At 60.2% G+C, this 12,592-nt stretch overlaps 1 protein-coding gene across 1 annotated transcript in view; it reads right to left on the bottom strand.

Moving 5' to 3' along the window:
* Positions 1-952: 952 nt before the first annotated feature.
* The window catches only part of SRRM3 (serine/arginine repetitive matrix 3), a 38,315-nt gene continuing 26,675 nt past the window's right edge, over positions 953-12,592 (bottom strand). The window contains exons 14-17 of the mRNA XM_075168896.1: positions 6,545-6,873; positions 5,772-5,999; positions 5,349-5,486; positions 953-3,287 (exon numbers count right to left, since the gene is read on the bottom strand). Coding sequence (XP_075024997.1) covers positions 3,071-3,287; positions 5,349-5,486; positions 5,772-5,999; positions 6,545-6,873 — 912 coding nt within the window. The 3' untranslated portion in view covers positions 953-3,070. The remainder of the gene's footprint in view (positions 3,288-5,348; positions 5,487-5,771; positions 6,000-6,544; positions 6,874-12,592) is intronic.

Genomic DNA, 12,592 nt, shown 5'->3' with positions numbered 1-12,592 from the left:
GTCCCCCCCACCCGTGGCTGCAGTGGGTGCCAGGACCCCACCAGCCCCTGCCAAACCCCTTTGTCTGGGGCAGAGCCCAGCGCGGGGCTGAGGTGGCGTGGGGGAAAGGGCTGGAGGCAGCTGAGCCGCACGGGGCTGGGGGCACGGGGCCGCATCCTGCGGGGGCTGGCGCAGGCTGGAGGGGAGCTGGGGGAGAGGGGGCGAGGCGCTGCAGGGACTGCGGAGGTGAGGGGATGGAGGGATGCGAGGAAATGGGAGGGATGCAGGGAGGGAGGGGAGAGATGCAGGCAGGGATGCAGGGAGGGATGGGAAGGATGCAGGGAGGGATAAAAGGAGGGATGGGAGGGATGGGAGGGATGCAGGGAGGGATGCAGGGAGGGATAAAAGGAGGGATGGGAGGGATGGGAGGGATGCAGGGAGGGATGCAGGGAGGGATGGGAGGGATGCAGGGAGGGATGGGAGGGATGCAGGAAGGGATGCAGGCAGGGATGCAGGGAGGGATGGGAGGGGTGCAGGGAGGGATGCAGGGAGGGATGGGAGGGATGCAGGGAGGGATGCAGGGAGGGATGGGAGGGATGGGAGGTTGCAGACAAATGGGAGGGATGCAGGGAAGGACACAGGGAGCCAGGAGGGCTGCAGGGAGACAGGAAGGATGCAAAGGGAGAACCCTGCCCCAGCAGCGGGGCCACCCCAGAGGGCTCCCCCTGCCCCGTAGCAGGATGCTCTGGGGGATCAGACACACAACTGGTGCCCAGCGCCGCTCTGCACCAAGCCAGAGGCCGATGCACCGGGGAAGAGCGAGCCACGGGTGGCTGGAGACAGGGTGCAGGCAGGGCGAGGAGGGTGGGTCCGCGGGGAGGTGGGCAAGACCAAGCCTGCACGGAGGGAGCAGGTTAACCCCGCCGTGCTGCTCCCCCGTGAAGAAACCGCTCCGTGCCGGGCAGAGTCATTTACAATATATACTGTATATTTTATTATAATTGAACCAGCTCACTGAATCTACAGCTGTACTCACAACCCAGAAAAAAAGAGAGAGCGCACGCGCGAGAGGAAAATACTGAAGTATTTCTACAGAGTATTTGTTCCAGTTAGCTCCCTCCGCGGCAGGAGACAGAGACTGTAAAAGAGGAAGACTGGAAATTTTCCCTGATGTGCTGGCTTGTCCGCGCCGGTGCTGCCGTCGGGTCTCGGGCTTTCGGGAGCCGCGGCCCCGGGGGCTGCAGGGCTGGGGGCTGCAGCCACTGGCAAAATAACCCCTCACCAGTGGCTTGAATTCAGATGTTTTTAGGGGACCTCCCCTCTCCCGGCAGGGTTTTGGGGCTCCCGCGGCCAGTCTGAGCTTCCCCGTGGGGTGATGGGGGGACGGGGGCTGCAGGGTGCCCGGGGGCTGCTGCGGCAGCAGCCAGAGAGGGGTGGGATGGTTTTCGGAGCGCGTGGCTCAGGGGTTTGTAGGGATGAAGGTTTGTGCCCTTCATCGCCCCAGGCTTGGGGGGAGCAGGACCCTTCGTCTCCTCCTCCTGCCACGGTCACATCCAGAGCTGGCTGGCACATGGGGACAAGCTGAGCCATGGAGAGCCACGAGCGTGTCCCCTCCTTACCTGTTCACCCCATTTCTAACCACTCCGCTTGTCCGGGCACCGCAGAGGGCGACCGGTGGCTTTGCCAGCGGAGCAGGGGGTGGGTGGGAAACCCAGGGGCTGGCACCCGGCACGGCCCAGCTCCCGGAGATGTTTCTCCAAGGGCTGGTGAATCCTCAGCCTGCAGCTGAGCCTGGTTCCTTGACGTGCCGGGTTTGGGAGACGACCCTGGAGTGCCCCTCCGCTCGCACCTCTGCCCTCCCGGACCTCCGGTTCATCAGGCCACCGGCTAACGAGGCCATCGCATTACTGGCCGAGTCCAAAGGATCCCCCCATCCCGATCCTGGCTGGCTGGAAACCAGTGTCAAGCGGGACTGCCAAAGCCCGGCTTTTCATCCAGGGGCAGCGGGTTAATCCAGGCAGCTGCTCTCCCACCCAGGGATGCTCATCCCCGTCGTCCTGCTCCAGCCGGCCGGAAAACGCGGGGCCCGCACGGATTAAACACCAACAGCCCCGGGGGGGTGCCCGAGGGGGCTTTTTTTTTTGGAAAATCAGCAAAGTCCTGCAAAAGTGGGGTTGCCGGCAAAGCCTGGGACCCTCCTGCCTCTCTCTTTCTGTAATTAAGTTTAAAACGCCGCCGCTCGGTGGGGTACGACATGCCGAAGCCGGAGCATGGCTGGATGCGGCCCCGGGGGTGGAAAATCCCCAGCCCAGCCTTCATCCCCACAGCTCCCTCCTCCTGGGGGTGACAGCTCGGTCCCCCCCCAAAATTGGGTGAGATGGATGGCTGCCAGGGCCAGCTCCTGAGCCGGGACAAGCAGCGTTAACCCACAGGGGTGGCCCCCCCAGACCTCCCCGCTCAGGAAGAGACTTGCAGGGTGCTGCTGGGTGCCAGATTTTTGTTCATTCGTGGCTCGGCATATGCTTGGGCTGGGGGGGGGCCAAAATGGTTCACGGTGCCCCTGTCCCCTGGGACACCATGGGGACATGGTGACTTCTCCGCCAGGGGAAAGCAGGGGCTCGCCTCTGGCTCGCATTGCGGCTGGAGAAGCCCCTTCCTGCCCGCCCCCTCCCAAGGACACGCTTGTGCTAAAAAAGTCAAACCAACCCAAAAAAGCACGGGGGGGCTCCCGGGGGGTCCCCAGCCGCCCCCGCCCGCTCGCCCCAAGGTCTCTGCTGAGCAATTTGTTCCCTCGCTCTGTGCTCGCCCACCCCATCCCGCCCCACCCCAGCGCTCGCAGAAATAAAAAGATATTCCCCCCCACCCCATCCCGACCCCCAAAACACCCTGGGGGAGGGGGAATCACCCCCTCCCAGGGCGATGCAAGGACCCATTTGAGTTTTTGGCCCCCACTTTCCCCCGCCGCTAGGTCCATCCTTAGCAGCTCCTGGCTTTTTTCCGCCTTCCTGGTGGTCCCCATCCCGCCCAGGGCATCGGGGCAGGGGGCATGGCCGGGATGGCGGGGAGCTGCGGCAGGGTGCCGGGGGGGGGCTCAGAAGCCGGCACTCTCCGAGCTGCTGCGGCTGTTGTAGCTGGGGCTGCGACTGGGGCTGCGGGAGCGGCTGGGGGGGCTGCGAGTCCGGCTGCGGCTGCGGCTGGTGCTGTAGCTGTCGTAGCTGCGGCTGCGGCTGCGGCTGTAGGAGTAGGTGCTCAGCGAGCTGGAGGACGAGGGGCTGGGGCGGTAGTAGGGGATGGGACGCTTGCGAGCGCTGTGAATGGAAAAGGGAAACTGAGTCAGGACCCCGGCAGCAGCTCAGGAAGGGGGACCGGCAGTGGCTGAGCATCCCCGTATAGGGTGGCCAGGCTCGGACCAACTGCATGGTGTCAGGATGCGGCCGCCCAGCATCACCCCCACCCTCCCTGCCCTTCCTCCTCCCCAGCCCCCCCGGGGTGTTAGTCCTGGATTAGGCAGCGGCGAGGGCAGAAAGTGAGCAGGTTAATGTGGCTTTTGTGTTTCCCAGACACCAAAGATTGAAAGCTGCTGAAAAAGAGACGGGATTAGCGGGAGGCGAGCTGCGGCCCGCCGGCGCCTGAGGATGAGGAGGGACGTGGGGAGCATGGGGGCAGCGGGGATGGGAGGACACGGGGGGCAGCAACGTCTGGAGCCGGTGCAGGAGTCGGCCCCTTGCCCCCTTCTCCTGGCCCAGTGTTAGTGGGACCAAAGAGAGACACAGGCACGGCCCGGAGGCGGCTGGGTGCCGAAGGCATCCTAGGGTGTGAGGAGACACAGAGGGGTCCAGGAGGAAGAGGAGGAGGAAGAGGAGGAGGAGGAGGAAGGGGGGAGGTTACCCTGGGAGCCAGGCTGGCGGCGATGCTCTCCGAGAGGGACCTTGGGATGAAATGGAAAAGGAGAAGTTGGCATCACTGAGGCAGGACCACACGGTGACGGACCGCGGGGTGGTGGGGGGTGACGGGGACCGGGGACAGGGCGGGAGGGCAAGGAAAGGCCCTGGGGCTTCTTGCTAGGCTATGGGGCAGGTGAGCGGGGCTGGGGGGGTTCCCCTGGCCGCCCCCTCCCCGCAGCATCCTCCAAGCCTCGCAGAAACCCAGGTCTGCTGTCCCCATCCATCCCAGGGCTAAGTGACAGGGATGGGGGGGACGGTCCCCACAAGGACCATGGGCTGCGTTCTCCAGCCAGGCCCTGCCACCTTCCTGGGGACATCCCAGCAAAACCCAGCCCGGGGATGGAGCGGGAGGGATGCAAAACCAGCTCGTGGCACCCGGGCTGGGAAACCTCCCTCCACGTTCTTTACAGGGATCCATCGGGGAGGACTGCCGGGAGTCTAACCCACCGTATGAGGAGTATTTCTCCTGTCCTCCCTCCTTACAACTTTAGTCCAGCCCAGGCAAAATAAAACTCTTCCCACAGCGAGCCAGAGCTGATTTCTGAAAATACAGCCTCCTCCACCCCGCGGCCCCACCTCCCAGCTGATAGCAGGAGGGACAAACAGGTCAGGAACGAGGTAATCTCAGCTCGCCACTGGTACCACGGCAGCGCTGCATGCTAACGAGGTACTATATATGCACACAGTGTTTCGTCTGGCACTAAATATTGCCTGTGTTACAGGCCGGGATCCTGAGTCAATAGGATGTCAGGGAGGAGAAACCAGCTTTTGGAGGGCAGGGAGAGACACGCTCGCAGCTGTACGTCTTGCTGGAATACGCACGTGAGGATTAAAACAAATTTCTATTTTCATGCCTCAAAATGGGAAGAGATGAGAAGGTTGTAATATTGGAGGCAGTCTGTCTGAGCTAGCTGATTCGCCCAGCTGGTCACCCTCAGGGTTATCTATCTGTCCGCAGAGTTGTTCATCTGTCTGTTCATCCATCCATCCATCCCTCCATCCATCCATCCATCTATCCATCCACCCACCCACCCACCATCCGTCCACCCATCCATCCATCCATCTATCCATGCATCCATCCACCCATCCATCTATCCATCCACCCATCCATCTATCCATCCACCCATCCATCTATCCATCCACCCTCCATCTATCCATCCATCCATCTATCATCCACCCACCCATCCACCCATCCATCCACCCACCCATCCACCCATCCATCCACCCATCTATCCATCCATCCACCCATCCATCCATCCATCCACCCATCCATCCATCCATCCATCCATCCACCCATCCACCCACCCATCTATCCACCCATCCGTCCATCCACCCACCCATCCTCCGGGGCTGGCTGGTGGCATTCCTGAGCCCCGGGCCGTGCCAGCGGCCACAGCAGAGGCTTCGCCGCGTGCCAGGACCCACCTGGTGATCCTTCTGGGCTCCATGAAGCTGGGGGAGTCACGTCTCCTCTTCCGGATGGGCGAGTAGCTCCTGGAGCGGCGCCGGGCGCGGGTGGGATCGGGGTCACCGTGGCGTGTTCGGGGCTCGTTGTCCTTCTCTCTACACCACGAGGAGGAGGAGGAGTGTCAGGGGTGCGGGCTGGGGTCCCGGGTGGGATGCAGGGACAGCCCATGCACAGCAGCTCCCCACGGGGGTGACACCCCCACCCAGGGCTGGCACTTCCAGTGCCACCGGGGACAGCAATGACCTGTAACCCCCTCCCTGAGCCCCCGGGGAGCCAGGACCACCCTGAGCCACAGATGGTCTCTGAGCCCATTGCTGGTGCCCGCACCCCCCTGCGATGAAGCCCCCCTCCCCGCGATGAAGCCCCCCCCGGGGGCTGACCTGCTGGCAGGTTTTTTCGGTGAGGGTGAGTGGGAGCGGCTGCGTCCCGCTCTCTTTTCCCGGGAGCGGGAGCGGGACTTGGAGAGGGAGCCGCTGGAGCTCCAGGAGCTGCTGCGCTGGCCGGGGCTGGGTGACGGACTCTTCCTCCGCTCCGAGGCGTGCCGGGAGTGCTTGGCCGATGACTCCGAGCTGCTGTTGGGCCGGCCCCGGTGGTGCCTCTCCTTCACCCTGCAAAGGCAGAACCCAGCACCTCCTCGCATCTCACCTGCCACGACTGGTGGGGCGTCCCCCTGGGAGCTGGGGACCCCGGGTTCCCATGGGGGAGCAGCAGGCGCGCCTACATGACTCCAATTTTTGGCTGGGCTTTATCCCTGAATATAAAGCACGGGGTGCTCGGCCGCTTGGGATCCTGCATCCTGCGGGATGCTGCAATCTCATGCAGCCATTGAGACACTGCCCTTAGTGCTGGGATAATCCCTCGCGGGGATCACCCTTCCCACAGCGCACCGGCATCAGCCCACTGTGCCTCTTCCCCATTCCCAACCCCATCCCCATGCCCATCCCCATTCCCGTCCCCATCCCCATCTTCATCTCCATTCCCCATCCCTCCAGCATCCCAACCCCGCCCTGGTCCCCAGCTTGGCCCCCAGAGCTTTGCCTGGATGGAACTGGGGTGCCCGCAAGGAGCTGCACCCCAAATATCAGAGGCCAGGCTTTGTCATCTCCCATGTCCCAGTAGGGACGGCATGACCCCATCCTGGGGACCCCCTTACTTCTTGGCGTGGGCGCCGTGGTTCCTGTCGGGGCCGAGCGGTGGGTGGTAGGGCTGGGAGCCCACCGAGCCCTCCGAGTCGCTGCTGTAGCCGGCGGGGCTGAGCGGCGGCGGCGGGGGCTCCCGGGGGGCCGGGGGCCGTCCCTTGCTCTGGCCGCGGTGGCGGGGCGGCGGCGAGGCGCTGCGGGAGCGATGCCGGTGGCCATGCTTGGCCCGCTCCGGCGTGGGCGACCGGGGGCTGTGGGCACTGTGTCGGCCCCCCCGGGCGCGGGGGGACGGCGGCTCCGTCCTGCCGTGAGCCCGCGGAGAGGGGGACGCCGAGGCTGGCCTCTGGCAAGGGGGGAGAGAGAGAGAAGGGGGGAAAGGCGGATGGGGGGGGAAGAAGAGAAGAAAGAAGGAGAAAGGGGATTTTAATGGGGGGCGCCGGGCCGGGGGCACGGTTCACAACGTCAACGCACATCGCATAAGGCAGGCTACACAGACGCTACCCTGCACCTTCCTCTCGCCCTCAACAACGTGGGTCATGCAAACCTCCGCATGCAAAACGCCAAAAAAAAAAAATTAAAATCAAATTTAAAAAAAAACCCAAAGGAAGGGGTGGGATGGGAGCAAAAAAAAAATAATCCAAGAAACCCCCAAGTCGTCAGGGAGGGAGAGCTCAAAGGGAAAGAAACAACCCCCCCCGAAAACACCTGGAGCGGGGATAAAGCAAACCCCGGCGCCCGCCCGCCCCGACCAAGACAGGGGAAGGGAAAAGGGGGGTAAAACCCAAACGAAGGGAGGAAAATGGGGGGAAAAAAGAAAAGATGAGAGGAGGGAAGGTGGGGAGGTGGGGGAGAGTAAATCAGACTGAGCCGAGGGGAAGGGGTCGAACCAAAGAGGGCTGGAGGTGATGGGGGGGTCTGCTCACACAGAGGCATGCACATATATAGAGAGATATATGTTCAGATATGTGTCGTTTTTATAGATAGTACGGCTTTCGGCTTAAAACAAATCAAGAAACAAGGAGGACGGCACAGAGCGACAATGGAGGGCAAGGCAGGGGGGCGGGGGGCCGGGGGCGAGAAGGCAAAAAGAAATCAAAAAAGAAAGAAGAAAAACCATCCAAATCAAATCAAATCAAATCAAATCAAAAAAACAAAACAAAGCAAAACTTCACAAATGTCCTCGTTACTGAGATAAACGAATGTCTCTGAGCTCTTCCTGGGACACGCATTGAGCTGTTAGCTGTGACTCTGCAGGGAACTGCTAAGTCCTCATCAGCACTCAACACAGACTTTGCTTTCTGCTTCCTTTTTTTTTTTTCCATTATATGCTTTTTTTTTTTTTTTTTTTAAGTCCCTCTTGGTTAACATCCACTTACCAAAAAAGTGGCATTTCCTCCTTTAGTAGGTAAGGTATGAAGAGAAGGGAAAAGCGGGGCAATATAAGTGCATCATTAGATTCACAAAAATGCAAGAGAGAAAGAAAGAGCGAGAGAAGGAGGAGAGACAGAGACAGAGCCAGAGAGAGGAGAAATAAAACAAACCGACTCACTTCTCCTACGGGAAGGGAGGAAACCCTGGGCCACCGCCGCGGCCAAGGCCCCGTGCCGGGCTCTCGCCGAGAGCTGGGGGGGGTTTTGCCCGGCCCCGGGGTCCAGCACGCAGCGGCTCCCGAATATCTGAGCTCCTCCGAGCCGCAGCCGCTGCCTGGGTTTTTCCTCCCATCTTTGCAAACACCGCTAGACCAAAAAGATGGGTGGAAACGGCTCCTGCACCGCTGACCATGACCGAGCCGGCAAACCCCGGCTCGGGGAGCTTTGGGGGTCTCCTTTGCCCCGCCGCAGCCCTGCGTGGGTCCCTGAGCATCCCTGGAGGGGTAAATCCTGCGCAGGGTGGTGCTGAGCCCAGCCAAGGGGTTCTAACAGGGTTCAGGGGGATTGCGGTGCTGCTGGGATTGTGTCATCGCACCCGGGGCTAAGCTGGGGACGGTGACCCCAATTCCCCGCTGGCCCTTCACCCCAAACACACCCAGTCAGTTAATCCTGAAGGACGAGTTCTCTCCGCCCGCCCCGCCACCTCCTAAATGCCGCTTTTCTCCCCCAAAAGAGAAGCGGGCGAGACACCGGGGTGGGAGCCTGGGGACCACCACGAAGATGCAGCAAAAAGGACGCGAGGCCACCGCGTCCCCGAGCATCCCGAGGCAGAGGGGTGTCGCACAAGCTGCTCCACACCCCACCGGTGGCACATCCCCCATCACCTCCTTGTCCCCACGGAGAAGCCAATCCCTCCAGTCGCACACCAGCTTGCTGGAGCCAAAATGGGGGAATTTGGGGGTCTTTTTTTTAACAATCTGCTGCTTTTGTAATTGCTCCAGCGAGGGGGGAGGCTGGTGGCGATGGCCAGCCCTGCCCATGGCACAAGCGCTGGGGGACATGGACCCCTCCAAGGGGATGCAGGAGTCCTGGAAGGGGGGTTCAGCTGAGACCGTGCCCAGCCCCGCATCCAGGCATGGAAAAATAAAAGCAGAGATGAAGAAGAAGAAGAAGAGGAAGAAGAAGAGAGAAAGAGAGGGGGTTCCTCTTTCCCAGGGCAGCATTTTGGCACCGGCTGGCCACGCCGCGGGCTCGGGCTGCGGGGTTCCCACCCAAACCCCGGGGTGGGGGCGGAGGGGTCTCCTGCCCAGGCGTGCAGGAAGGCAACAAAAGGAAAAGCATCCCAAATCAATCCAAATCGGCAAAGGCCCAGCCCAAAAGGGAAAACACATGCTGGGGACTTGCGGGGATGGGATGGCCGGGGTTGGGACGCTGTCCCCAGCCCCTCGGGGACCATGACGCCCCGGACCTGGCTCTCTCCCCAGAGGAAGATTCCAACATTTCCCTGTTGCAGCCCCCCAATATTTTCCCTGGGTTGGGTTTTTTTTTGTCCACCACGGCCCAAGGAGGGGCTAAACCCACACATCTCCCCACATTTCTAATTTCTTGCCCCATCCATTCACCCCAAAATCCCGTGTACCCAGGATCGGCTGCTGCTCCCACCCCTGGGCTCTGGCTGCTGCCCCTATTTCTCGCTAATTATGTTTGCCTTCGTTACCCGGCCCCTAAGGGGGGACTCAAACGGAGCAGCCGTGCTCGGCCCCTGCATGGAAATGAACACAAAGTCGAAGGGCTGAAAGACACAGAAATGCATTCTACCGACGGCACGAGGAGACGGGGAAGAGAAAAGGGGGGGAAGAAAGAAAAAATATTACGTGGACAGGGCAAAAAAATTTAAATAAAGAACATAAGAGAAGAGCATGGCTTTGCAGCTAACTGGGGAAAACCATACAAATAAAAAAAAATTATATATAGCCACCAAAAAGAGACAAAATGAAAGAGAGACAGAGAAGGAGAGCGAGAAAGAAAGAGAAAGAAAGTCAGAAAGAAAGAGAAAATAACATTAAATCAAGCTACGGTGCTTTTCAACAGGCTCATCTGCAGAAGTGAACGTGCAGAGGTGGACAAAATACCTACCTTCGCAATTGGCAGTGACAGGAATGCGATAATAAAAAAAGAAAACAATAATCTCCACATTTGGAGGGCAGAATGGGAAAAAGACAAGGACTCTTTAGTACGGCGATCCAGACCCCTCGGCTAATCCCATTTGCTTTGCTTAGATTTTTCTTAATTATTTTAAAATTGGTCTCGTTAGGTTTTTTTTTTTTTCATAAATTTTTCTTTTTTTAAATGGAAAGGTCGTGGCCGGCCGCCGAGCGGGGCGGCCGAAGGGGGGGAGTTGCTGGTTGGTGTCTGTAACCCGGCTGCGTTTCGGTCTTAAAAAGTCGCTATATAACATGGCAAAGTCCCGGATAACATGCAGGGAAGGCGATGGATGGAGGTGGGACACGGCGAGGGTTGTTGGGTTGTGTTGGCCCAAAGAAAACCGGAGAGAAAGAGGGGCCGGAGGGTGCGTGTGGGCAAGGAGGAGGAGGAGGAGAGACCCGGGAGGAAGGCTGGGGAAGGCAGCAGGGATGGATGGAGACGGGAGCGGGTATTTAAAAGGGAAGGCAACGCCGCGCAGCGCCCCGGGGCATCCCTTCCTCCCGGCGGCTCTGGGGGTGCTGGGGGGGGCACGGCTCACCCAGGGACGGGCTGAGTCCGGTGCTTTTGGGGGTCTGGAGGAGGCGGGGGAGGCCGGGTACCGAGGATGCTCAGCACCCATCCTGCCAGCACACAGGATGCGGGCGCCTGGGTGTGGGATGGCCGCAAGGTGCTTGGTTTTGGGGAGGGGATAACCCAGCACCCAACGGCCTCATCCTGCAACCGTGGAGGAAAACCTCCCCCACGGCAGCAGGATCCAGCCGCCAGCCGAGGCAACGGGGCAGTAGCCAATTCAAGGAGACAAAGGGCAATTCGCTCTGCGATATCGAAGCGAGCCCGCTACGTTTGCGGTGTAGAGCTGCTCGGTTATCTTCCCTTTTAAATTCCTTCTTCAAAATATAGAAAATGGAAGTACAATGTTCAGCGGTCGTAAATATTTAGAAAACACATCTGCTTTTTTTTTTTTTCTTCTCCACATTAACACACACAAAAGCAAAAAATTCTAGAACAACACGACAACGACGGGAGGGGGAAAAAAAAATAAGAGAGATATATATCATTTGCATTTCTGTACATCACGAGGGAAAAGAAAAGAAATAATGAGAAAGGAAACTAAAACAAGGGGGGGAAAAAAAGCACGTTTCATTGCCCTTCCCTCCCCCTCGTCCCTGCTTCTGCTGAGCAAGAAATGGAAGTGTATATTACCGTTTGGGTTTTTTTCAAATGGGAGGCTAAAGAAAAACACAGATGGGATTAAAAATAAAATAAAATAAAAAAAAACAGAAACCAGAGAGAGAAAGAAGAGAGAGAGAGAAAGAGAGAGAAAGTTGTCGGAGAAAAGTCCCACTGGTGCCGGGGAGCCGTGGGAGCTCGGCGGCCTGGGCGATGCTGGGTGCTGGGGGTGGTGGGCAGGGGTAGAGCGGGGCGAGCCGGGTGCCTGGGTGGGTGCTCGGCACCCAAACCCCCTCACGCCCCAGCCAAAACCACAGGAAAGAAGAAAGCAGAGAGTTGCCCTGAGAGGCGGGTAGGGTGCTGGGTGCTGCGGGCGGTGCTGGGTGCTGGTGCTGGGCTGGGGAGCCGGGGAGGGCAAAGGGGATGTGAGTATGGGGTGGGGGGCTCCTGGCCCATTTTCCGGGGTGCCCCCAGCCCTGCAGGCATTGGGGTGGCAGCGTTGGGTGCTGCCAGCCCGGGAGCATCCCCGCAGCACCTCGCCCATGGGAATAAAGTCCCCTGGGGCGAGCCAGGACCTGTGTGCCCCCCATTAGTGGGGTCCCTCAGCACGCTGCCTGTGCTCAGCCCTGCCTCCAGCCCCCCAATAGCTGAAGCAGGCTTCTTGCCACCCTGGCACTGGTTAAACTGGGGCTGGCCCACTCAGTGTGGGAGCAGCCCCCCAGGCTTCACCAGGACCTCTGGGGTGCCGAGGCAGAGCCGGGGACACCTAGCTCCAATGTCACCTGCCATGGGGACCCTGAGTTCCTAAAGTCTGAGCACCCAGCACCAAACCCCCTCCAAACCCTAGCCTGGCCTAACTCCAGTCCCTAGACTGGGCACAAACTGGGTGCCGGGGTCCTGAGTGCTGGCACTGGCACTTTGCACTGGGGAGAGTTAAGGCTGGTGGGGAAGGAAGAATTTTCCAGCTTGTACCCATTTCTTGGCTGTTTGGGCTCAATCCACTCCCAGGGAGATGCTGAGCCTGGCAGTGACCCTGGCTTGCCGAGCTCTCGTCCCCCGGGGGTGACATCCGCAGAGTGATGTGTGGCTTTGTGGGGAGGGAATGACCTGTTGGCTGCCCCGATACCTGCCCCGAGGTGATGGGCTGGCTCCCCCAGGGAGTCTGTGCACCCAGCGGAAGGTTGATGGGTGCTGGGAGGGGTGCAGCCTGCACCCCGCATCTCCCCCGTGTGCCCCAGCTGGGCGAGGGGGCAGCCGAGCGACTGGAGAAGGAGGGGAGAGGAGAGCCGGGGTGGGGGGGTCCTGCGGAGGGAGGAG

This window comes from Calonectris borealis, chromosome 19 (assembly GCF_964195595.1).
Source record: "Calonectris borealis chromosome 19, bCalBor7.hap1.2, whole genome shotgun sequence".
Taxonomy (NCBI): domain Eukaryota; kingdom Metazoa; phylum Chordata; class Aves; order Procellariiformes; family Procellariidae; genus Calonectris; species Calonectris borealis.
The sequence above is the reverse complement of the archived record's forward strand: the minus strand, read 5'-3'. Positions and strand labels throughout refer to the sequence as shown.